Source organism: Protopterus annectens, chromosome 9.part0, assembly GCF_019279795.1.
Source record: "Protopterus annectens isolate FY-2018-M chromosome 9.part0, PAN1.0, whole genome shotgun sequence".
Lineage (NCBI taxonomy): Eukaryota > Metazoa > Chordata > Ceratodontiformes > Protopteridae > Protopterus > Protopterus annectens.
This window is the reverse complement of record NC_056743.1, coordinates 1,197,664,147-1,197,691,897: the sequence shown is the minus strand read 5'-3', so window position 1 is coordinate 1,197,691,897 and position 27,751 is coordinate 1,197,664,147. Positions and strand designations below refer to the sequence as shown.

The following is a 27,751-nucleotide window of genomic DNA, read 5'->3' as shown; positions in this document are numbered from 1 at the left end:
TGGTCATTTGGGCAGTTTTTCCATCTCTTTCAGCTTTCTGGTTTAAAAACCTGCATTTGCACTTGTTTCCCACCTTTCCTGTAACTAGTCTAGTCCAGATACAGATTTGCTATATCAAGGACTGTCTGTAAGCTTCTGAGCAGTGCCAAAGTTTGCTCTTCAATTTTGCCTTTAGATCTGCTAGTTCTCTCCTCTCCTGCACATTTACTAGCTTATTAGTTTAGCACTCTACCAGACTTATTGTAGCAATTATTGTAGCACACAAAAGTGTTACCAGCACTAAGCATCCTACAAGGAAACAGCTCCAGTACTTATTATTAATGCCCATCCCTCCAGGCATGTCTAAAGGTCAGTTCCCTGTACTTTCTCCTATTAACCTGGTGAACTTGGGCATCCTGAGGCAATGTAGCAACTGCCTCATGTACACTGACAACCCTATCCTCTTACCTTCCAACACTCAGACTTGCGAGAGATGCACTTATATATCCAAAATGGAAGCCACGCACTCTCCAGCCAAGACTGGAATAGCTGGTCAAGAGGAGAAGGTCAACACTTGCACCACACCACATGGAACACATAGCCCTCCAGAATACACACCAGCACTGGCTTTACATAAAAGCAGAAAACCACACACCCACCTTTGCTGATACTCTCAATAAAAATCTACCCAAACAGCAGAGACCTCCAAGGCAGAAACCCACTTGACCACAACACAACACTAATCACGAGACACATAGCTCTCCTAAACAGTGTGCCACTCAACCAAAGCCCCTAAGGCAAAACAGCATGCCCAGCACACTAGTTATAGGTGACTCTTTAATGACACACACTGATGTCCCACTCACTAGGTTGAATAAGGAGAAAGTAGCAGTCAGATGCTTGTCAGGCACCAGGATCCACCACATAACGCATGCACTCAGGTCCCTCAACAACAGGTACAAATATGACACTGTCATTGTACATGTGAGTGTGAATGACCTAAGACATACCTCCCTGGACTACATGAAAAGAGACATGGAGGAGCTCTCAGATTATGTAGCCCAGGTGGTTATGACCCTAGCCCTGAGCAGCATCCTACCATCACCCAGAATGACACCACAGTACAAGCAGAAAATAATTGATTTCAACAATTGGCTAAGTTTCTGGTGTCATTCTAAGGGGATCCAGTATCTGTCTGCCTGGGATGACATGATTGACAGACCTTGATGCTTTGCCAGAGATGGTCTGCATCTGTCACCCCTGGACTTCCGGATAGTAGCCAAGGCTCTTGCCAGCCCTATAGTGCCTTTTTTGGGCAGTGTTCCAAACACCAAATTACCACCGTAACAGCTACAAACAAATGCAATCTGAGGGTCATGCTGCTCAATGCTGGAAGTCTAAATCTCAAAAAGCACTCGCTCGAAGCACTCCTTAAAATGGAGAATATCGACATTTGTGCTGTAACGGAGACCTGGTTTAAATCCAATAACTGGAAAAACTACTCATGTACCAATACACTTGCCCAGCTCTTCCTGGAATTCATTAATTACAATGCCCTGGACCAGCTTGTTCTTACCCCCACTAGAGGCAGCAACATCCTTGACCTGGTCATTACTAACATGGGCAACCGTTGCTCTACACCAATAGTCAACTCCTCCCTGGTTAGATCTGACCACAAACTAATCACTTTGGAAATCCCCCCCCCCCCCACACACACACACACAAAGGTAACCACCATGAAAAACTTCTCCAAAGCTAACTTTGGGCTCCTAAAAACAGACGTGGCTAACTTCACAGCACCCATGCAAATGCAGAATAGTTGCATGACTGCTGAATCATACACCAATGCACTGTATGAACATGTACACAAATGCATGGATCTCATCGTACCCAATAGCACCAAGACGCTCTCCTGAAAAAAAAGGAAGCCAATCTGGTGGTCCCCTGCCATAAACAAACTCTACAACAGAAGGAGGAAACTGATGCGGAATAAGGTGAAGTTCTAAGACTGGAAAAGCTCCTTTATCAGCCTCAACAAAAGGTTGAGATTCTTCATCAAATCCTCTAATGCTAGCTATGAAAACAGAATTACAGCAGATAGTAAAGACAACCATAAGACCTTCTATAGTTATTTAAAGAATCTCCACGGCAATACCCAGATTTGCTCTGAGATACTTGCACAATGGTATCTCCTATACCGAGCCAACAGATATTGCCAATATACTGGCTGACAGATTCAGTGCCAACTTTACCCCCCCCAAAGGACCAATCACAATACGAGTACATTGCCAGGCACCCAGTATTACTGCTGCACAGGTTAAAACAGCACTGTCAAAGGCCAGGAATACAGCTTCTATGGGACCTGACAATATCCCCGGCTGTGCTCTACATGAACTACAGAGTGCACCTGTGTGCCCTGTTCAATCACAGCCTCACATCAGGCTTTGTCCCCACTGAATGGAGCACTGCTACAGTCATCCCTCTCCATAAGGAAGAAGTGACTACACACACCCCAGGAACTATAGCCTCAATTAGCCTGACGAGTCTGATATGCAAGCTACGGAATGCATCATCATGGACCTAATAAACAAGGATATAGGGAATCTCCAAACTCTGGATCCTACACAGTTTGGTTTTGTGAAGGGTAGATCATGCCTGCTCAACTTGGTCGACTTCTTTGAGTCAGTCACCAGAGCTGTGGATTAAGGCAAGGTGGTTCATACAGCCTACCTTGATCTGGCCAAGGCCTTTGATACCATTCCCCACTCAGGAATCATAGAAAAACTCACTAAGCTAGGCATCACCCCCTATATCACTAGGTGGGTTGCAAACTGGCTCACAGATAGAACCCAGAGTGTAAAAGTAGCTGACTCCAAGTCAGACTGTCGACCAGTCATGAGTGGAGTCCCGCAGGGTTCGGTCCTGGGTCCTCTTCTGTTTGGTATCTACTTCTCTGAAGTCCAGGCCAACACAAAGGCACTCTGGCTGGCAAAGTTTGCAGATGGTTGCAAGTTGGGAGCTATTATTAACTCCCCAAATGGATGTTGACATCCTACAGAAAGGCCTCACTGAGACCAACGACTGGTGTCAGAACCATGGTCTTAAGCTCAATGCCAAAAAAAGTGTCGTCATCCCCCTTGGGGAAAAAACATTTCCCTTGAATTACCACATTGATGGTAGTCCACTGAACACAGAAGGCATTATAAGAGATCTAGGAACACAGTTGACAGCAACCTCTCTTTTGACCACCACATTGCCACTGTGGTCAGAAAGTCATTCTATGTGGCACATCTCATTACTAAGGGTTTTGCATCCAGGAAGAAAGAGGTAATTGTCTCCCTTTTCTCTTCTCTCATTAGGCCAGTCATCGAGTACAGTGCCCCATTTGGCATGTACCTCACTAGACACCTGCAATAACTGGAGAGGCCACAGACATACCTCACAAAGAGGATCCTAGGCCTTAAACATTTACCCTATATGGATAGACTCAAAAAACTCCAACTATTCTCTGTCTCATATCGCCTACTTAGAGGCGATCTCTGCTTGACTTACAAAGCCATGTCTGACCCAGCTCTGTTAGAAATGCTACATCTAAAGAAATCCCAATCCCTCTGCACTACACACTCCAGAGACCTCAACCTCATTACCACAATCAAAAGAATGTGCTGGAGGGACAGGTTCATAACCCAGAGACTTGCCTATGCTATGGAATAGACTTCCCATACATGTCAAGCAGAGCACCTCACTGGCTCTCTTCAAGAGGCATCTTGATAAGTGGATGGGAAATAGAAAATACACCCTGGGGATCACTCCAATGGCTCTACTCGATAAAGGTACTAGAAACTAAGGTCAAGTGGCACGATGTCAGGGTAATCCTATGGGCTAGGCTTGTAAAGGCTCCAGGGCCATTAGCCTAGTACACACCTATGAACCTATGAACCTCTCTCTCTCTCTCTATATATATATATATATATATATATATATATATATATTTTTTTTTTCTTTACTGTTCATATCTAATTGTGTTTATTTACATATTAAGCAGGTCTGAAAATGGTCCATTTGGATCACTGATCTACCCCAGTCAATAAGATAAACAAAAATGAATTTCTAGCAATAGTTCTGCTAATATATATATATAATTTCTGAATTCACAGACACAAGTTAATACAGCAAGAATTATAATAAAGAAGAAAATGGCTGCCTGTAATTTAAAAAAACTTCATGTTTACAAATTTACAAAGTGATATCTGCCTTCTGATATTTTAACACATCAGAATCAGAATCACATTTATTGGCCATGTAAGTGCACATACAAGGAATTTGACTCAAGTTTCAGTGACTCTTCAAGTACGAATTACATAAACAACATACCTACAACTATTAAGAACAAGACAAACATTTTTTTAAGTATTTTAATACATCATGTCTGATATGTGAGCATGAGCTAACCAAAAGCAGTAGCAGCAGTGTATATGCATCATGCTCTCTGGATACACACGCATCTTCTTCTGATTGAGAACAAACCCTTCCGTATTGGAGTCTTCAGCCTGTCGCGACTGTACATGAAGGAATTTCTTGGATGACACGTATAGTATGAGACTCAGCAACTCTAATAAAAGGTGAATAGTTGCAGACTTATTTATGGATGTCTGCAAAGGCCTAATGGTTCTTCATTGTGGAATGTACATCCCAATTTTTAAACTAGCATTTCAATTCATATTACCTGGGGTGTTTTCAGAGCGGTTGGGCTAGCTGCATGAATACACTGCTAAAAACAAAGTATAGTTTTATAAGGCCACATTTTATATTTCTATGTTCTGTAAAAACTTTTTACAGAACATAGAAATATAAAATGTGGCCTTATCTTTTTATGCAATGGATAATCTATTGCACTTAAGATGTGGTTATTTCCTGTTACACTCCCTGTGACTTATATAATCCTCTCCAAGGTCACTGTCTATCAGAGAAAAGGAAACTTTCTTTTTCACAACAATCTGTATCTTTTCTCTGGTGAGTGTATACTTTTTCCAGAAATTACACATTTTATTGCTTTCTGGGATATACATATTTGAAGTCTTTCAGTCATTTTTCACTATGACTTTTTTTGCATGACCATCATTTTTTCTTTTTTTTTTCTTTTTCTACCTTGTCTAGTGTCTTAAGACAAGATGGCTTCCAATAGTGAGCACAACACTGCCACTAAGGCATCATTAAGGAGCAGCATAATTAGTCTTTTCTGTCTTCAGTTGTCAGGTCTCCATCTTTGAATCACAGCAGTCCTTTGGTTCCTTACAGTTTGGGAACTCTGTTTATCGACTCTATGTATCCAAAGTCCCTGATTGCATTCTGTTGAATATACTGTACTTCTGCTGACTTTGTTTTTTTTTTTTTTTTTGTAAGCAATTCAGGTCTGAGTCTGAACATGGTCCATTGCTACAAATAAATACATTTACACCACTCCCTTCTCTCTTTTGCCTGTGAAGTTATAAAACTAAAATGTTGTTGTAGAGAGTAAATATTTGTGTATTTGTGAACATTTTGACCGTCTAATAGCTATTCCCTTTTCTTGTCTACAGCTTATTTCTGTCTTGTTTCTAATGCCTTATATGTTTAAAAATTGAAAAAAACGGAGAATGCTTACATAAAGAATTCCTTTAAATGTAAACAACTATTACACTGAAACCACAGCAGAAAGCTCTTTGAAATTCTGTAGGTTATAGCTTCACCTTCATGCTGTCAACACCCTTCTACTACTTTCTCAGCAAGAGGCTAGTTTGAGGCTGTTTCATAGTATAAATACTCTCCTCAAAGAATAGACAAAGACATTCTTTGAAAAACAGGATGTCTTTTTGATGGGTTCCAAGTTATTAAATAAAAGAACCAGTCTAAGAGGTTGAGACTTCTTAGAAATGGAAAGTAAATTCTGAGATGAAAGTCTTGCCTTTTCTTTACTACGTTTATGTCCTGCTGCCCAAAAAATCAATTGTTACTGATATTATTAGAGTGCAGTATTTAGTTTTTATAACAGATCCTGGGTTAATGTTTTACAAATTATTTCTAGACACTAGCCAACTATGAGAATAATGTTTTGTAAGAACCACTATCCTATTTTCTGTGGTGTCAAAACTTATGAAGGGGTTCTTGCCAACTACTGCCAGGCTGGTTACTTTTGAAACCAGAAAGTAATTAGTTATTATACAATGACTTCCTATTAATATTCGAAAATGTGCACGCTGATTGGCCAGCCCAACCAGCGTGCCCATTGTAAATCCCCCAATATACCAACGGAAAAAGGACCAGTTGCCCGGACTTTTTTCCGTTGGTATAAACTGCTCCAAAACCTTTTTTTTTTTACAATTAAAAAAAAAGAGAGAAAACTGAGCAACGGAGACTTTCTTTTCTCCCTTGCTTCCGTTTCAAATTACTGATGTACTGGGTATGCACAGTACATCAAAATGAAGAAGCAGTATACTACAACCGGCGGAAGAACAGCAATCCGCTGTTATACAAAGACATTATTTAAGAAAAGTTAATATTTTTTTTCTTAAATAATGTCATTGTATAATAGCAATAACCAACTCTGTGGTTGTGGTATATTGAAGATTTACCCACAGTTGCCTTTGTTTAATAACTCGGGCTTTGCCCTCATGATTAAAATACACCAACTGTGGGTAAATCTTCACTATACCACAACACGTCATCGGTTATTGCTTAAATAGTTCACCATGCAACAGTGAATGAAAGGAAATGCAGTGAGATATTGGACTCTACTATGCAGTCAGACACCTGAAAAACAAATTTAGAAAAAATCATTAGAGATAACAAGTAAAATTCTGATTTTAAGGCAGTGAGAAATATATGTCCAGGCTAGTGACCTGGGTCCTTGCCTTTTTTTTTTTAAACACACCTTTATTGAATAATCACTTGTGACATAGGCAATTTTACATTTATACAAAAGTAATCAAACTGTATTAACAAATTAAAATTAACAACCATTATGCTTCACGTATATTGCTATAAATCATACAACCTAAGCAACATTACATAAATTATTCAAATCCTGACCCTTTTTTTAAACAAGAAACCTCTTTATTAAGCCATCACTTACGGCATAAGCAATCATACATTTATATGAATGAAAACAAACCACACCGACACAATCCTAGTTGCAAGCATTTTACATCACAAACCATACTGACACACTCCCAGTTGCAGACATTATACATCACTTATAATCTACCCAATCATTTTCAGTCAAACATGACATAGCTCATTTAAGTCCTGCCTTCTTTTAAACCTCATTGCTCCCCTGTATGTATTGTTCCCACAATTCCCATTTTTTCGTATTTAGTTTGTCCTACCCCTTTCTAAAGATCTCAATTCCAGGTGTTTTATCTCTGTTACTATATTCACTACCTCTAATATAGTTGGTTTAGATTTTGGTTTCAATTTTTTTTAGTAACTGCTTTTTTGATAGCCATCATAATTATATACAGCAAGGCCTTAAAATGCCTAGGTAATTCCAATTCTGTATCATAGCTCAGAAAAATTATCTCCTTCGTCACACCAATCCACCCACCCAGCATTTCCAACAGTGCATCCCACAGGGAATCCTTAAATTCCACCAACCCACTGTACTCCCAGAAAATATGTTCCCAAGTACCTCTTTGTTTCCGGCCACACCTCCGACATTTGCTGTCTACCCGAAGAAAAATTATTTGGAGTCTACTTAGGGTATATAATATTTATGTAAACTTTTCCAAGCAAAAATCCAAATCTTCTAGATTTTGTTGTATATTTGGGAGACATACATATATCTTCCCGTTGTTTCTTCATGAATTGCTTATCCAGCCTCTCTTCCCAATCTTTTATAACCTCCTCTGATTGATTCTTATAGTTATCATGTAATATTTTATATGTTTTACTAATTATTCCTTTTTTAATGGTAGCTTCTGTTGTAGATTCTACTAAAAACTCTACAAGTGCTTGGCTTTTGTTTAGGACCCCCTATTTCTTTCTGTTTGTCTGTACTCTGATATCAATCCTTGATAGGGAAGACAATCTCTAACCTGCAGTCCAAATAAATTCTTGGCCTCTTCCCCTTCTACTACCTCTCCCTCTCTAGTTATTTGCTCCCAATACCCTGGTTCCTTTGACAGTTTTCTCCAATAAATTCCAGCCCCTCTCTTGCCTATTGTCTACATCCCTAATTGCAATCACCCCTCTCGGTAGAATCTCCTTTCTCCATTCCCATGTTGGCTTAGTTCTAAGAATACTTTCTGCTAGTTTATGGATATAATATTCTGTATGATTATTGTTATTCTCCTTAAGGGCCTGCATTCAAAATCCTAGTCTACCCTTGTTTCTTGAGCTTCCCCCCATTTCAACATCATCCCTTTCCACTTTCAATTATAGTTTTTTGCTTGTGCTATGTATAGGAGCCTTAGCTGTATAGCTCTGAGATACCCCTTCAAATTGGGTAATCACAATCGACCCTGTTCTACTGGAAGAATCAGCTTATCCCACTTGACTCTTGCTGTCTTCCCCTCCCAGATAAAGTCCTTCAGTTCTTTATTAATAAACATTTTGACTGATTGTATTGTACTATCATTATCCATATAACAAAGCTTCCATTTTCTCAGTTTTTGTATTATCTTTTATGTAGTCTCCTCCCACATATCCTTAGCTACCACACTAGAATAATTTTTAATCCATACTCCTAAATACTTCATTTTATCATGTACCCATAAATATGGATATTGCTGAACCAATTGTGTGTGGGTACATAAGTTAGAGCTATTGCCTTTGTTTTATCTTCATTAATATTGTATCCCGAAAAGATTTGAAACTGTCTCAAAATGTTCCACAACACTGTAATGTCTCTTTCTAGTTTTGTCAGATATAAAATAATATCATCTACAAATAGAGCCAGCTTTTCTTGACTACCATACCAATTATATCCTTGAATTTCTGAGCCCCTTATTTTCTTTGCCAGTGGTTCTAGATATAATGCAAATAATAAAGAGGAAAGAGGACATCCCTGCTTAGTTAAGCTACTCAAGCAGAAATTATCAGAGACATCCCCACCCACTTTAATTTTCACCTCCGATCCCTCATATACCCTACTAATGAACCTTATAATTTTTCAGGAAATGCAAATACTTCCATTGCCCTGCTCATAAAGTCCTAGCTTACTCTGTTAAATACTTTCCCTGCATCAAGACCCACCAACAGCAATAGTATCATATTACATTCTGTTTCCCTTTGGATCATCAATGTTCTGTTAATGTTGTGAAATGTTTGCCTCCCCTCCACAAAACCAGATTGATCCATATCTATCAATTTTGGCATTACTTTTGTCATTCTTTTAGCCATTATAAACAAGAATACTTTATAATCATGGTTTAGTATTGAAATTGGCCTGTGTGAAGCTGCAGCTGAAGGATCTTTACCCTCTTTAGGCATTACAGCTGCCACTACTTTCTTCCAGGATGTTAGTACTTCTCCTCCTTTTAAAATCTGTACCTTTTGGCTAGGCTTATATAGGCCATAGGGCCAATAGCCTAGTACCTATCTATGAACCTATGAACCTATAAACAAAACCTTCCAGAGCTTTATCAGTTTTTCCCTCCTAACTTCCAAACTTCCACAGGAATACCATCTATTTCTGGGGACTTTCCTGTAGATTGGTTATACATCATACTTTTTATCTCATCTCATCTTATCCTAACCGTTAGTAATTGAGCCTCGTCTGCCTCTAACCTTGGCAAATTTAGTTCTTCCATAAACATTTCCATTTGTACGTTTTCTTGATTTTCACAGTTTTCTACTGTATACAGACTTTCACAGAAGTTTTAAAATATTTCTAATACCTCTACAGGATCTCTTGTTATCTTCCTTGTTACAGGCTCCCTAACTGTGTCCTTGCTTCTTAGACTCAAAATAAAATTATTACTCAGGTTGCATCAAGTGACCATGAAGTGCTGTCATTCACAGACTGATATGTCCTCAGAACAGAATGGCTTCATCCTCACAACTCTGTGACGTGCAAATAAGACCCACTGTATAAGTGCAGGAGTCCACACCAAGGTTAAGTGGTATGATACTCATTCTGTGGTACCACAGTGCAGACAATGAAATCTTTTATCACTAACTTAGATGCCTCTGTGGTAGCATCTTAGCAGCTGGGATGGTCACATGCTGTTAAGCATCTTTACTTAACCCCAAAATGCTACTGTGAACACAAATAAGAAAGGTGGTATTCAACTCCAAAAACATGAAACTTGCTGCACTAGATGCCAGACATTATTAGTTCCTTAGAAAAGCTATGCATACTACCAAAAACCCACAGCAGATAGCCAGACAGTTTTAGCTTAAACCACCACAAGTATAGAAAATGTGCCTTCTTTCTGGTGTCAGCAAACAGCTCTATGTAGAAATCTGGGGGTCTAAGGGAAGATAGGAGGGGGAGGATAAAGCTAACCAGTAGCAAGCATGAACACTTTGATGGACCTGTAAGACAGAATACTTATGGCAAAACTTTGGTGTTGCAAGATCAGAAAGCAGTGGGTTCTATTTCCACACCAGGTTATTGGATTAATTTTCCAGTGTTGACATTGTAATGCAGCATAAGGTCAGTGCTGCACGCCTGAGTGCGCATCCTTCAGATGACCTGTTAAACACAGGCCTCATCTGAGTTTGTTATTGGTACCTCAGATGTATGTAAAATATCCCATAGCACTTATCAAAAAATAAATAAATAAATAGGGACTGACCAAATTCCATCTAATCGTTAGGAATACCATCTCAGGTCTTTTCTAAGAAAGGATCACTGGTCTAGTGGGACTAACCTAGTCAACAAAGTATAAGTAAATAAGTAAGTAAATAAATAAAATAAAGGAGCAATACAAGGTAGCAGTTGTCTACTATGAAATTAATACATTTTCTAAATATTGTTTTGAAAAATCAACAGTGATTCTAGTTATTCTGATCATAACTGCGTATTAAACGCACAGTACTTTTCCACTTTTAAACCTAGGTGTTCAAAAGTATGCACTATGTGATAAATAAATGAAACTGAAAAAGGAAGTAGATTACCACATGTGAAAACTTTATTTACCTTTCACTTCTGCCTTGCAGACTTGAAAACATTTAAATATTTGAATTGTTAAATAGTCCACGAAGGTCATGGATATCATGGTACTCTGATAGCAAGTACACGGTCTTAACCTTCATTACAAACAATGTCATAATGCAAGACAGGCATGGGAACTAATGACATGTTTTTTAAATCTTTCACATCCTACACTATTTTTCCCCTCTTGAATGCCTGACTTCCCTTTTCTTACTAACAACAGCCACATGTTAGCATAGCTTCTGTAGTTCTTATCTCATTCTGGTACCTGACCACCAGGTTATGTTCTGCAGCCAAGGATGCCGATCTTTCATTATCATGATCACCAACACCATGAGCCTCGGACTACAAGACTGGGAAGTATTTCCTCCAGTTACCCCCCCCCCCCCAGTTCCTAGAGGATGGCATGTCTACAATGACACAGATAATTGAAATAATTATATCATGTGCCCTCATAATCTGCACCTACCATTCTGAAGTGCCTCTCCCACTTGATGACATCAAGCAGTGACAGACACACTTCTGGCTCTCTACTACAGAGGAATTACTGAGGTGCATTTGATTTACTTTCCTCCAGCTACTGCAGTGACATCCCAGTCTTTATCCCAAAATGGAATAGTTGTCACCTTGCAACTTTCCTCACCAGCCATACTACAGTGCCCGACTGCAGCACTAAGGTAAATGTGTGTGTGTGGGTATGTGCATGCGTATATTTATATTTATATCTGTATCTATCTATAGATATTTATATAAATATATATGTGTGTGTGTGTGTGTGTGTGTGTGTGTGTGTGTGTGTGTGTGTGTTTGTGTGTGTATATGTCTGTGTACATGAGAACCAGATTTAATTGAATTTGTTTAAAGCTGATATCTGTTTTCTTGACATGATTTAGCTGATGAACAAATGGTCAACATGTATGTGAGACCGAACAATCACGAGAGAGGGGGAATCTGTCCTTTCTCTGGTATTATGCTAGTTCAGAGTTAGAATAATAATTTAGCAGGGGATGTGGGGGAAGAAGACCTAAGCCTCTGCAAACAAATTATATTTTTTCTTCTTTTTTGTTTTACTTTTCCATGCACTAAGCATAGATAGTTGCGTGTCAACATTTGCATTGTTGACATTTTGTTGTCATTAGCTACATCGACACTTGGGTCTGTCAATCTACTTTAGTAGACAGTAGCAAGCTTGTTTATGAATCTAGTGACATTAATTTAAACTGTTTAAGGTTGACATGAAAATGTTCAACAAAAGAGGTCTTAACCAAAAGGGTTGGCAGAAACTAAACACATCAGAAAAATGCTTTTGCAGGGGGGCCAAGCACACCTCCTGTTAATTAAATATACCAACTCCAAGGTTGCACTGCAGTGGGGAAAGGGCAGATAACCTTCACTGATGTAATATTGGTTCTGTCAATATTATCTGTTTTAAACCTTTTTTTTGTCAACTATTGTCATGTCAACCTTAAGCAGTTTATATTAATATCACTAGAGCAGTGTGTGTGTGTCTGTGTGTGTGTATACATATATATATATATATATATATATATATATATATATATATATATACTGCAGTGGTGGTGCTGCGGTAGCATTGTCGCCTTACAGTTAGACGTTGCCCATTCGATTCTCAGTTAGCGCATCTTCTGTGTGGCGACATGCGTGAACGAGCATTCCTTCGTTGAAGGTTGTGCGTTAGGCCCGGCAAGCCAGCACGTAAAACTCTACTGCCAATCATTAGCGGACCAGAGTTCCGCTGTGGTGACCCCTAACCGGGAAAACCAGAAAGACACAAACAAACATATATATATATATATATATATATATATATATATATATATATATATATATATCTATATATGTTCACTTCAGAATTTTGAAATACCAAAATCCTGAGGTTCAGAATATCGAACTCGGAACCTCGAGATCTTGGAATCTCGAAATTTTGAAACCCCTCCAACAAAGCAGTCAACACAAAATAACATCCCCCCACTACATAAATATACCAACTCCGAGATCGTACTACAGCAAGGAAAAGGGAAATCACCCATTCCTCTCTGTATGCCAATCTCTGTTCAGGATTTAAACGTTTTAAAACTTCGATCACATGGTCTTCGATCATATGAATTTCGAAGTTTTAAGCTTTGAAATTCTAAAGGGGACCCATATATATATATATATATATATATATATATATATATATATATATATATTTATTTTTTGTGTGTTTTTGTATTTATGTATCACTATTCTGATATGGCTTTTTACTAGAACTAGGTAGACAGGATGGTTAAGTCCTTCTATTTGACTATTTAGGTGTCCAGATGCTTATCTCCTTTCCATATCTTTTAAGTGATGTAATGCAGTTTTATTTTCGGTTTTTAGTAAAATACAGGGGCAGCTTTTGACATTCTGACAAGGCAGATGGATATTCAGTGTTATCTCCAGCAACCTGGCTCAGGAGTGGCCACTCACTGACAAATTTGTGCTGAATATGAATCTGTCTCCCATGCTTCTGGCATCTAACTGCATATGCAGCTGCTTCCTAACACAACATGAAAAGTGGGTGGTGTTACACCGAAGGTCTGTCTCTCACAGGACTGTATAAAATTATTCTAGCAGGTGAGGCCATTCCAGTGCCGATCCACAGTTCTATACATGGAATGACAACAGGCGCTGTGGATAAAATATAGGAAATGACCCTTGATTACAGCATTATAGACACTACACTGCTACTTACTATATTGATTTCCATTGTGAACAGTGATCAGCCATGCTTAAAATGAGTTCTGAGAGTAGATGCTGGTGCTCGAGATCTCTCAGATGAAATGTGACAAATTGCAATGTGACAAAAACCCTGTAAAAAGTGATAATCTCTTCCAAGATGCCAATGAACAGCTAGGGAAATAGTAGCATAAACAAACCATCCTCCAGCTCTTCCCCATCCTGACAGTTTTTCACCCTACTGCAACTACAAATATAATCACAATAACAAAGCTTGTGTTTCCATTTTAAGTCAGATTACATTCATGTAGTGAGAGCTGTGTGTGTTATTGTGTACAGGTCAGTAGTTGTAGCTGGGCTAGTCCTTTCCACTTACTTTCTCTTTTGAAACATCTGGTTCACTTATTGTTCAACAGAAGAAAGAAAGAAAATAAAACCACATTAAGAGACTAAATTAAACCCAAAATGTTCACAAGCTACATGTAACAGAAAAGCAACCTCATATGGCTACTATTGTGAAACAGTATTTGAGTCATCATGCACATTCTAAACACAAATTATTTTTTCAGAAAGCAGGAGTTTTCCATTGCTTTTTGTGTTTTGTTTTTGAAGCATTTGGTAGTGTACTTTCATCTGCACAAGTCTCTGATCTTTTGCAGCTTCCTCTGGTGAAACTTAAATGCTTTAGCCTGCAGCAGTATTGCTCATATGTTTATTTATTTATTTTATTTTTACTTATTTATTTATTGACATTTGTTAACTGGGTTAGTCCAACTGAGCCAGGGGCCCATTTTCAGTGGAGACCCGAGGAGAAAAGCTCCAGCAGCATTACATATTTGTACAATAAAAATCAAATCAAAAATAAAAATGAGAGTAAAAAATTAAAACCACCATGAAACATAACAAGAAAATCAACAGTTAGAGAATACAGCAATTGACAGGTCTAGAGAATATCACACATGAAGTACATACAAATAGATAAACCATTCAATCAATACATGTTTGTTTAAATAAAGAATTTTTTTAATAAAGATATGTGAATATATATGCTATGGAAGTGAGGGGAGAGGGAGGTATAAAGGTATATGAGGCAAGTTCAAGGAAGTACAGAGTAGAATAGAGAAAAGGAGTTAAAGTTGGGAAGAGGATCAAGTGGGGGTTAGACAAGGGCAGGACCATGTACTCTGAAGAAAAAAATTAAGTTCTTTTTTAAACATGTGTTTTTGATGAATGATTCTTATGTTTTCAGAGAGTGAGTTCCAAGCATGTGCAACAGAGTATTTGTAGAGGGGCTTTCCTATATTTTTATTGGATTTATATATGTCAAGGAGGTGTTTTCTGGAAGTACGAAGGTTATGATGGGGGTTGAAGTAGGAAACTAGGTTGGAGATGGAAGGACAGGAAGAAGGGTCATTCAGGATAGAGTGTGTAATGTGTGTAATGTGAAGTTGGGGTACACATAGTTGTTTAGAGAATTCTGGCCATTGGAGTGATGTAAAGGTGAGACAGTGGTGGGATTTTTAGGGGAGATTAGAGGCAAACTTGGTTATTTTGTGATGTTTGCTCTAGTTTAGTGATAAGTGAAGTTTGAACATTAGTAAGCACAGGGGCAGCAAACAGAAGGGACTGAGCGAGGGAAGGTTTGGAAGAAGGTGACAGAAATTTCTGGTTGTGATAGAGAAGTCTGTGTTTCTGGTGAGTCTTTTTTATATATTGTTGGAGATGAGTATCGAATGTTAGTTCATCGTCAATAATTACTCCAAGTAGTTTGGTATGGGGTTGGGGTTTGATGATGGTGTTATTAAGAGAGGTGATAGAGAAAGAGGGTTTGTGCATGGGGGAGTGTTTTAGGGAAGAAGAGAAGGAATTTAGTTTTTTTTTGGATTTAGTATTAATTTGTTATCAGCGAGCCAGGTTTTCGACAGAGGTGAAGGCTTGTTGAGTGAGAGCTATGAGTTCAGGTATGTTGTGGGCAGAGGTAATAAGGCTGGAGTCATCGGCATATTGTAGAAGTGTAGAGAGGTTAGTAGCAGAGTGAAGTTTGTTAGTGAATTTGTTGAACAGAAAGGGGCCTAGAATCGATCGTTGGGGAACTCCAATATTTACAGAGAGGAATGGAGAGAGGACAGTTTGCCAGTGGATAGATTGCTGCCTGCAGGAGAGGTAGCTAGAGAACCAGTTGCTGGAGGAGGAAGAGCGATGTAGATCAGAAAGTTTAGTAAGGAGTTTAGAGTGAGAGACAGTATTAAAGGGCTTTGAATGATCAAGGAATAGACAGGAGATGAGCCAAGTTATTGTCCCGGGCTTTAGCTATTGTTTGAGTCAAGGAGAGTAATGCAGTGGCTGTGCTATGGTGGGGTCTAAAGCCATGTTGGGTAGGAGTAAGGAGATTGTTGTCAAGAAGGTATTTGATTAACTGAGCATGGATGCACTTTTCTAAAATTTTACAAAGGGGGACAGGATAGCAATGGGTCTAAAGTTAGAGGGATCAGTAGAGTTGCCACCTTTGTGAAGAGAGATTGTATAAAAGGATTTCCAGACCTGGGACAAAGGCCTCGGAGATGGAATGATTAATATGTATTGTGACAAAGTAGGTGATGGATTGTGCAGCTATTTTTAGGAAGTGGGAGGGTAGCTGGTTGGCAGAGGGGAAGAAAGGCTTAAGATTATTTAGAAGAGCTTTAATAGTGGTCATTTGGACTGGTTGGAAAGAAAATGTTTTGGGAAGAGTTTTGTTAAGAGGTGATAGAGAGGTTGAGTGAGATATACTATTTTGTATGAGCTTTTGGATAGTTTCTATGAAATAGTTGTTGAGGAGAGTGGCAGTTTCAGTGGCAGTGTTGTGTGGAAAGGGGCTGGGAGTAGTGGGTTTACCTGGGTGGTGCAGGTTGTTGATGGAGGTCCAGAATTTTTCTGATTTTTTTTGTGTGGGTTGCATTGGTTAGTTAGAGGAAAAATAAGCTCTCTTATCTTTGATAACTAGCTTTTTGGTCTGGTTTCTGAGCTCTTTGTATGTCTGAAGTAAGGGAGGGGATTTATTTTTAACCCAGAATTTCCAGGTGCTATCTCTTGTGCATGATCAGTCGGGTTTGTTTTGTAAGTCAGGAGGCATAGCTGAATGTAATTCTGATTTTTCTAGAAGAGGCAATAGAATCAAGAGTGTCAAGGAAAATCTTACTGAAGGAGACAATCATTATGTGAAGTCCGTGCGCAGTGTAAAAGTTATAAGTAAATGACAGGAACATTGAACATTATTACGCATGTAATCACATGGGCCATAACATATCTAGTGTGAGGGGCATTTCTCTGGATGGGAAGGAGGGATTTTACAGTTTTTCATCCTTATAGTCAGTATAATAATTATGTTATTCTGCTCTTGTGCTTAAAGCATGTATTTTAAAATTGTTAGAATACAGAAGAGGTCAAAATTCTTAGAATCCAGAAGCAAGTATTGATTCACATATGAATAAAACTGAAAGTGTTTCAATGACCACTATTAATAAAAATCATGCTACAGTGAAAGATGGAATAAACTGCTGCAAAGTAGGATATATGACAATCTATATAAAGGATCAGGTGAATGAGAAATTATATATAGTACTGTATGTATTACTGATGATTATTTATAGTATTCAGACTGTATTCTGTGTTCATTCAAGATGTAGGCATGTTTTCATTGCAAGTAAGATTACATTTTGAAACAACTGTGTAAAGATTTTGCATGTCAGGAATAGAAAGAAACAGCATGTGAAATGATTTGGGTTCTGCTTTACAGCATTAGATGGGGGAATGTGAAGGGTGAGAAGTACAGAGAAGGGAAAAATGTTAGCGTGTGTATATTTCTAATATGCTTTCATAGCAGAATGAAAGAGTGTCCTTCAGTATGTATCTGTTCATTTCTTTCATGTCTAATATTAGCAAGTGCTAACAGAGTTAGGAAAGTATTAGAACAATATAAGATTTATTCTTAATTGAAAAGTTCTATCATGGAATTTGAAATTTGTGTCCAACATGGAATGTCATAAACAAGCAGTCAGGAGATCTTAGCAAAATGAATGCTGTAGTGTTCATTTCTAATTGGTCAGTGGCAGTATTATGATTGCTGCATTAATGCTGCTTTTAATGAAAAAAGTATAAAGTACTATGATTCTTGTAACTCGTGGAAACAGGATCTTGATTAGTCTCCCATGTATGTGTCTTTCTATGCACTAAAGGAGATTGTTATTCTCTGCTGAACTGTCTCACATAAAAGTTATTTCGTATTGTAACACTAGCTCTATATATATATATATATATATATATATATATATATATATATATATATATATATATATATATATGGGTCTAGGACACATGCTCGGCTAGCATATGTCTGAATCACAAAACATCGAACATACACACACGAAAGCGCTTAACATCGAAAAGCGCTTCCGTGTATGTGTAGTTCAAAAAAAAAAAACACCCCCCTACTTTATTATTCTCACTCCGAGATTGCACTACAGTGGGGAAAAGGGAATTTTCCCTTACTCGCACTGTAGACCAATCTATGAAACAGGCACACATACACGGAAGCGCTTGCCGATGTTAAGCGCTTTCATGTATGTGTATTTGATGTTTTGTGATTTGGACATATGCTAGTCTGGATCCCATATATATATATATATATATATATATATATATATATATATATATATATATGGGTCTACTTGAGATTATCGAAATTTCAGCAGACTGACACACTTATCACCAAGCCGAAAAGCTCAACATGTCAGATGACCGACACGTCAGAATGCTGACTTCTGAATCGTCGATAGTCCAACTTGAAAGGACCAGGAAATCCGCTCTTGTGGACATTGTAGTACGATCGCGGAGTTGGTATATTTAAGCTATGGAGGGTATGGGGGGGTGCAGGGGCATAGCCCCCCCTGCAAGAATGGGAAATGTGAAGGTAAGTGTTTTAGATTTTTTTTTTTTGTAGTGTATGTTTTGTTTTAGTGGTAAGGGTTTAGTTTAGTGTAGATGATGGGCAGGGTGTGAGTGAGGGGAACTAGGTAGTTTTATGTCGAGTGTTGTGTTTTTTCTTTTGTATGTTGTTTGTGTGTATGTTTTACAGAGGTGTCTCAGGGTTTTGAAATGTCGGTATTGTGTGTGTTGGGTATGTGTGGTTTCGGTGTTGTGAAATGTCGGTGTTGTCGCCTTGGTGTTTTGCATGTCGGTTATGTGGGAAGTCGGGTAAGTAAAGCAGGCCCATAAATATATATATATATATATATATATATATATATATATATATATATATATATGTGTGTGTGTGAGTGTATGTATGTATGTATGTATGTATACACATACACACACACACACACACACACACACACACACACACACACACACACACACACACACACACACACACCACATTGAATATCTTAAAATTAATGCAATACAATAACTTTATTGTCTTTTGTTTATCAGGTAAATTGCTTTGATCCAAGGGGCCTATTGCAGGGAATGACCCAAGCTTCCACTATGAGTGGTCGAAGTTCAAACTATCAAGGATGAGAATTCCCAAACTCCACACCCTTTAAAAACAGCCAGAAACACATTTTAAGTGTTTTTTTTTTGTAGAGAGGGAAATCCCCCTGCATCCTCAAATGTGTTAATACTATAAATACTGTAAACAGCTTGTCAGTGTATTGTTTGTATAATACTGTTTGTAAGCCACCTTTTCTATTAAAGTCTAACACTGAACTACTCATTATAGAAGAAGTGGGAAATTACCCCTGAAAAGGGCATTACTGCCTTCACAACTCATTGACAATAATTACCAATGAAGGAGCTCCGATCCTCGACAAGTTGAACTTTGGGCAAATGGTGCTCAAGAATTCTGTCTTCATCCACTGGTGGGTTGGTACCATACCTTATAATATGAATGTGCCTTTCAGGTTTTTTTTTGCATCATATAAAACTAGAGTGCATTTCATCAGAAAATAGTCATTACATTCAGTCAGGGAACATAAAATATGAATAGGGGCAACAAAATGTTCTTTCACTTCTGGGTTACTCTTATTGTAAAATGTTAATACTGATTGCAGAGCTTTTCTCCTCGGTTTTCCACTGAAAATTAGCTAATGCTCAGCAGGACTAACCCGGTTAATAAATGTAAAATGTAAAATAATAATGTAAAATAATAATAAATAATAATAATAATTTAAAATATAAGGGCTAAAATCATAGAAATATATGGCTAGGCTTCTAAAGATCCTCACGGATCAATAGCTTAGTAAATACCTATGAAGCTATGAAGCTATGAGTAATTCAGTGTTATTCTTTAATAAAGAAAAAGTAGCTTACATAAATATTATAAAAACAATGGACCAGTAAGCTGTTTACAGGATTTATAATATAAAAAAACAGTCAAATAGCAAATATGGAAGACTATAACTAGTGTGTTACATGATGGAGAAATGGATGCCAAGAAGTTTACTTTGGGAGTGTCACTTCACTTTGCTTTTGAGGTGAATCCCAACATTTACTTTGGGAAAACTAGCTGGTTGTGATCAGAGAAACTTGACTATAATTCTTTGTAGTTGAAGGAGCTTTAGCTACTACCAGTTACAGTAAGAAAGAAAAAAAAAGAAAAAAAAACCTCTAAGAGTGGAAAGTGTTTTACTGTTTGAAACCATAAAGATATTTGGCACTCCCACACAGAGAATAGCCAGAAATAGTATATCTTTAATCAAACAACAGCTTTAAAATCTGTTAGCTACTTCACTCTGTTACAAGTTTGTTTGTGTGTCTGACAATGTGATGTGTACGACAGCTTTCAAAGCTGTCAGAGGTTTTTGATACTCTTCTAGAGTAGACCGTAACAACTCTGATAGTTATATAACATTTCTGATATCCTTACCTTTTTGTCAATTTCAGAGTGTAATGCCCACACTTCATATACTACGACACATAAATCATTAAATTATAACCTGGGAATAAAGCAGTGTCATGTTGCTTTATAAGATACTGATGTCACCTTATGTACAATATTTAAGTTCATTCTTCCATTCTATGGGGATATAGAGTGGAAGGTGTCATAGTTCAAGTGCATTAGAACTACTGCTGTATTTGTTTCATTCATTAACAACATAACTTTAACATTCTTCAAATATTAATCCAATGCTAGTAGACAACCTTAACTTTTGGACTTACATACAAAATATCTCAGTTTCTGCCACTAACTCCCTGTAGCATTCCACAGCAGTACATGTTCTTTTTCTAATGCATTAATATATTTTTGCAGATTTTACTTTTGAAGACTTCTGTATTTATGTCTGCATTGTATTTGGCCAGTAGATAAAAAATGATCATATGCTCTTTTCCTATGTTTCTATTCATGTATGACTTCTATGAATTCTGTTTAGCAATTCTCTTTTCTTAACAAAAAGATGAATTAGCTTTCAAATCTTAAACAATTGTATTTTATAGAGAATAAATACACTACTGTTTTATGAGTCAGAATGTAACAGATACATGAGTTACACTTAAGCCTTGTAACACCTGCAGCAGGTAAATTATAAATATGTAATTTGAAACATCTGTGTATTTCAATGATAGGAAAACAACTGAGAGCTTGTGACCTTGTGCTATGAAATGTGAAAAAAGATGGGTATGCAGAACTTATAAGTAAAGATTTTTGCTTCCTTCAGCTGGGAACTACAACAAGTATAAACAGAATGTGAAAAGTAATTATTCTGCCATGTAGTTACAAGATGGGACACAAAGCTAAAGTGCCATAAAAGAGCCATTAGAAATTTATTTAAGAAAATAGATTACCAAGTGGAGGTAAACAAACACATTAGTATGCACATGTGAAATGCTGCTTGATTGCACATGCGGGTTATGTATAAGAAAAAAGGTATAATCCTCATAGTCAAACGAACAGTCAGATCAGAAAATATGAATTACTACCCTGCAGCCTGTGACTTGTAAGTTCCTCTGCAGTTGCCTCTGCCACTATCCTTGAAATTTAGCTATTATGCTATTATAGCCTATAGCTCAATAATTCTTCTAATCAAGAATAGTCAGGGAAAAAGAATACCAGTAGTCAGATGTTTTCCTTTCTTGTGCTTTTTTATTCAAAAGGTTTACTTTCTTTCCATTTGCAATTCCATAGCTCTCTTTATATTTAACTGTTAATTGTATGGCTTTAGTCATTCTTTTTTAAGTAAAGTTTATTTATTTATTTATTTATTTATTCATTCAGTTTTAAAAAGCTTGTGGTTAGTCATCTATTTACACATTAATTAATTAAGAGTGCATGAAACTGGTAACAAGCGGATGGTATCCACCTATGCTGGCCAGACTGCTTTGCTATTTAAAAAGAGTGACAGCAAGTCCTTTGTAATCTGGAGTGGTTGCAGTGTACTACTGTGAGCCAGTAGAGAAGGCTGTAATGTTGGAGAATATTACCAGCCTTCACTGGAAATTAATGTGTGTGTGTGTGTGTGTGTGTGTGTGTGTGTGTGTGTGTGTGTGTGTATGCACGAGCGAGCGTGCACTGGCATGTAGGAATTTATTTAAAGTTCAGTTACTGTGGAAAGTGAGTACTGGAAGGCACAGAAACTTAGAGCATTGTATATTTTCTGCATATTCTTGTGGATACTCTGCATGTAGTGAATTGTTCAGAGAGTTATATTTGTGTGCCTTCTGTATCCTCTCATCTGTGTTGCACCAGTAGTGTGACTCAAGACACCATACTTCTGGTGGCCATTAGATTTAAGACTTTTTTAAAACAAAAGATTTGAAATTTTAGTGATGGACAGTGGGACAGATTCAAGCACCATAGTTTCTGTCCACTGCCTCTTATTTTTTACATTGATTGGCAGTTTGCAGTGACAGGATTCAAACTTCCATCTCTCTTCTACTGTCTTTAATCTTTACAAATAGGTTCTGTGCTCTCTAGACTGACACTTGACACCTTCCCTATTAGATTTTTGTATTTTTTTTTTTGCTGTATAAGTTTAATTTGGTATTGTGGTATAGTCTGCTTTCTTTAATTTGTGCAGTACTACTGAACTGTACACTAACATGTTTATGTGAACTTCTGTTCTGAATTTTCTTTGGTAGTACCTGAAAGGTATGTTTTTTAAAGTGCACCTGTTACATGGAGTTCTCTTCCTGGTTTTGTACTTATGTCAACATGTTATTTCTCCAGTTTTATCAAAAGTCTCTAAACACTCACTGGAGCATCACTTATTTATTTTCTTGGTATGCTCAGTAAGTCACATTTGCAGCTTATTGTCAGCCTCTAAGGTCCAAATCACAGTTCCTAGTATTGTCTCTCCTACCTGAACATATCTTTGTCGGAGTTCATTTGCTGGTATTATAATATTCAGTAGGGGAGCTTAATCTTGCGACAGTGCTGCACCAGCTCCTGTTTTTGAACATCTGAAGATGCTGTAACTGTTTTTTACATAATCATATCTCACAACAGATAGTTGTGTTAAAGTCTTAATCAGTTTAAATTTTCCTCTTGTCTTTCTCCTGGTGCCACTGCCAATCACTGTGTAACAATTTCCTTAATGAAAAACATAGTTTTGCTTGTTTGGAATAGCTTTGCATAAATAGGTAACTATACCCATTTGTCTTTCTGGTTTCCCTTTTTATTCAGCATAAGCAATTTCTCAGAAGCTTCAAACTTTCTTTGAGCTGGTTTCAACCCTAAATATTTGTTAACACATGGTCATAGCATTTTATAAGCTATTTTATCTTTTACAAATATATTTTATACTTTTTTCTTTTAAACATTTGTTTTGTTTGGAATTAAACAATAAGTATTATAAAGAGTTATGATTCTGGTGGATACTACCCCATACCAACATATTGTAAAAGTAGTTTACAACCCCTACCAGTTGATCAGATAACTATGTTATAGGTCCACAAAAAAACTTACGTTGCAGAATTTATAATGAATGAAGCCTTTAATATCTCGGTTTGTCATATAGTATATTAAGTATGCAGCTCTGATTTTTTTTTTTTGCTAGGCTTTATTTACAAACTTCTTACCTAACTACTACTTATTGTCTGACATCTTACTTTTATATTACTCAGTTGTGACCAACTGGTAATGCTGTATGTAAACAGTTTGATTTAGATCCAACACATGTATACTTCAATCTAGAATTTTTATGCAGTTAGATTAAGCTATGCTGTTGCTACTGTTATTTTCAGAATGACTTGCAATTGTTTCTTCCTGTAAATATCTGCTTTTAGCATATCTCTTGCATTTAAGTGCTGTGTGCACTTTTGAGCTCACATTCTAATCTCTATAGTTAGTATATTTCCCTTCCCCTTGCTATCAAAAACATTTTGAGTCCATTAGCACATCTTCAGTAGTCACATACATATATATTTTAATTAGCTTTATGTTTCTATACGTGCCCCAGTTATGAACTAGCATTGCTTCAATGCTCATCACAATAAACATTAAAAGATAGAACTTGATTTTGCATTTCAGATGCAGTCTGCCATGTCCCATGACAAGTATTTGCTCAACAGAAGCAGATTAATAATTCAGAAGCAGATTAATCAATGTCTTTGTAGAAACCATAGTTCCCTTTAAGCTTCTGAAGTATGCTACATGGAATATCATTTAGATATTCTCTGTATCGTGCATTGGTTTGATTATTTGTTGGTTTATATGTGTTTTACTACACCATTCATTGACTGTTTTATGCTCAGAATTACTTGCAGTTGCACTAAACAAATACTGCTGCTTCTGCCTGCTTGAATTTGTCCAATATCATAATTATTATTTTTTTTTTTGCTTTTTAGTTGTATTAGTGTTTTGCGATTTACACATTTTTTGTAAAATGATTCAGTTTGCTGCAGTTCCTGCATTCCCCATATGTAGCTGTGCTTTGCTTCATGAACTCAGGAACGCCTACTGTACAAAGTCTCCTTTGTTATTCTAAGTATTCCATAGCTGCCTTTATATCTAACAATCTTGAATGTTTTGTTTTCCCTCCTGACATATCTAATTTTTAAATATTTCCTCATGCATTTGAATAAATTATTTTATAATCTCTTTTACTCAATACATTTATAGCATTTTTTCTAAAAAAATGAAACCTCTTTCTATAAACAGCCTTTTTCTTTACGCCTATTCTGTTGTGCCACTCTCTCAGTAATTTTCAAGACACCAGTTCAAAAGATTTGTGACATTTCTTTCTCCATAATATGTTGTACATCATACATGCAAGTGCAAAAACCTGTATACTTCATACATAACACTTCTTTAAGTGTTAGATTTACTTATTGTTCTACCTTTAGGTGTAGACCTATTTATTGCTATATGTAGATCATTTCTTTACTCATTATTCTCAATCTAAAATGTATTATAACTTTAGCCTTTCGCTGTCCATCAATTATCAGTCTTACTGCTGCATACAGTATCAAAAGTACTATTTGAATTTTCTCCCTTATTTTTTAGGTTGCCTTGCATAGTGATTTTTGTAAGTAATTTAACTTTTATGTTAGATGAAAGAGTTAGAAAAAAATACAGACCTTAGTAAAAAAAGCACTTATTTTTTATTTTCATGCAGTTGTGACTCTCTAATTTTATTCTACCCCCCCCCCTGGAAAAATAATGCCCATTAAATTGTACATGTATCACTCCAATACTCACATTATTCACTGCATCACAATCCTTTCCTAATGTTGACTTTCCTAAGTTAATTAACATGTCCCCTTTATATGTACAAACATTACTTTTTTTCTCCTTTTTAGAAATTAGCAGCTTCTACTGACATTGCAATTTACAGGAAATGTGCCCACTTTTGACACCGTGTTGCACTTGAGCACAGATTTGAATAGCTGAAGCCTGCAACTCTGCATTATGCTATTCAGTACCTAAGTATTGATCATTATTCCATCCTGGCCAACTCTTTATTTTGTGTTTTTGAGCATGCCCTAACTACAGTATGAATTCATTAGCTGAGTAAGTGATATCTTAACATGCTTCTCAGTATTGACCTCAACAACTTCCTAAAGAAAACTTGTCTATCAAACCTTTTTTAAAAATTACTTTCTTATAACTGGGAATATGTCCTGTTCTTCTTTCAAATGTTTATTTATTGCTTAATATAACAATGGCATTCATGTGAAATTTGTTAATGTCTTCACATACCTGGAAACTTCTGTTACATTCCCCTCCCTCCTTTCCTCTGGAGTGTTTTAGACATATTTAGTTCAATTAGTCTCTTTTGATAAGAGATAAGGGAACTGTTTTATCATCAGCCAAACATAAACAACATCTCTTCCCTCAGTACTCTTACATTTATCAGAAGAGAATGCTAAAGAATGTGACTTACCGTGAGAGATGTAAAGGTCAGACAAATCCCGCCAAAACCATTCAGTGAGAGTGCCAGGAAGATCAATACTGAAAGAACTAAGGGGAAAACAGGGAAATAGTCACAGCAGGTTTCTGAACAAAGTCTTTGTTTACAAATGCACACACAAATATATACGCACTTTGCTTCCTCTTTTCTAGTTCTGGAACCTTAGCTTGTTTTGATATCATACACCCCATGAATTACAACTGTTATTCAACTGTAAAAAGCTTGGCACACTCTAAAGGAGGTGTGGATTTCCCTGCAAAAGTAATGCATCTGAAGTCTTATACTATCATAACAAATATGAGCAGTCTTTGTAATATAGAAATACAGATACATTGTATTACACATTTACACATACCTTACACTATTTATAATGCATATATGCAGATCACCACCCAAATCCTTACATATGACATACATAGAGGCATATAAGCAAATATAAAAAAAATAAATGCATACACAGTTAAATGATTCACAAAACTATAGATACATTTTTTCTACTTTTGACCAGATCTATTAGGACAACATAATTATATGGGGAATCATTCAGTTATTCATATCTCAAAAGGATGGGTGATAAAATAGCATTTGATTCTCTATGGAAAGATTCTTTACATTCATGTACATTCTTATTTTGCCATCACCCTGGGGAACCGGGGTACTGGGTGCAGCCTCATAATGGAGGGATGTGGATGAGGATGAAACCTACCCATATGGAGCCTAAAAGGATTCTTGTGTTAGGTTTAGATGGCTAGACACTGACTATTTACAAAATCATGCACAATCACATTTTTGGCATTTCAACTAACAAGCCTAAATATATTTTGCATAAGTGGGGTGCAGAAATTCATTACATATCAAATAATAAGAACTTGTTCATCACAGTTTCTGATAATAAGCAGGTTTTACTGGTGCAATAGAGTTTAGGTCAAAATGCTATAAAAATACAACAGGTTAGCACATCCTACCCAAGGCAGGCAGTTGATGCAGAGGATTAAGGCTCTGGGCTGTTAACAAGCTACTCTCTTTACTGGAGAGTATGGGGTTTGATTCTTTCTACCTCCTTCTGCCTAGTGTGGTGCTGTGATGAATTCACTCAACCAGAAATCACTCCTGAAAAGGACATGTGTCAATTGGGCTTACCCGATTAACTAATGTGTACAAGCGTGCACATTTTAACAACCACAAATTAACTGACTAATTTATTAACACTGATATAACATTAGTGTAAAACTGCAAGAGCAAACTCTGTTGGTGAATGTCTATTTAGTATCTGTACCACTTTTAGTTTTTAATGTATTTCACTTCTTTTTGATAATGCTTTCTTATTGTAATACGTGAGAATTACATTAACTTGCATTTTATAAAAAAAAAAAAAAAAAATGTATCTTGCCTTTCTACCACTTACTTTACAGAACTTACTTTACTTCGGAATGATAGAAAAGATTCCAGCCCAGCCAACATATGAAGGACAGAAAAGTTCTTATAATATCGACTTTAGGACAACATGGTCCCCACTTCCTCC

The 27,751-nt window shown here is 36.9% G+C and overlaps 1 protein-coding gene across 2 annotated transcripts in view; it reads right to left on the bottom strand.

The window, feature by feature from the left end:
* The window catches only part of SLC43A1 (solute carrier family 43 member 1), a 658,072-nt gene that overhangs the window by 338,756 nt on the left and 291,565 nt on the right, over positions 1-27,751 (bottom strand). For both annotated transcript variants that reach the window (XM_044084117.1, XM_044084118.1), the window contains one exon: positions 26,203-26,279. In XM_044084117.1, the coding sequence (XP_043940052.1) occupies positions 26,203-26,279 (77 nt within the window). The remainder of the gene's footprint in view (positions 1-26,202; positions 26,280-27,751) is intronic.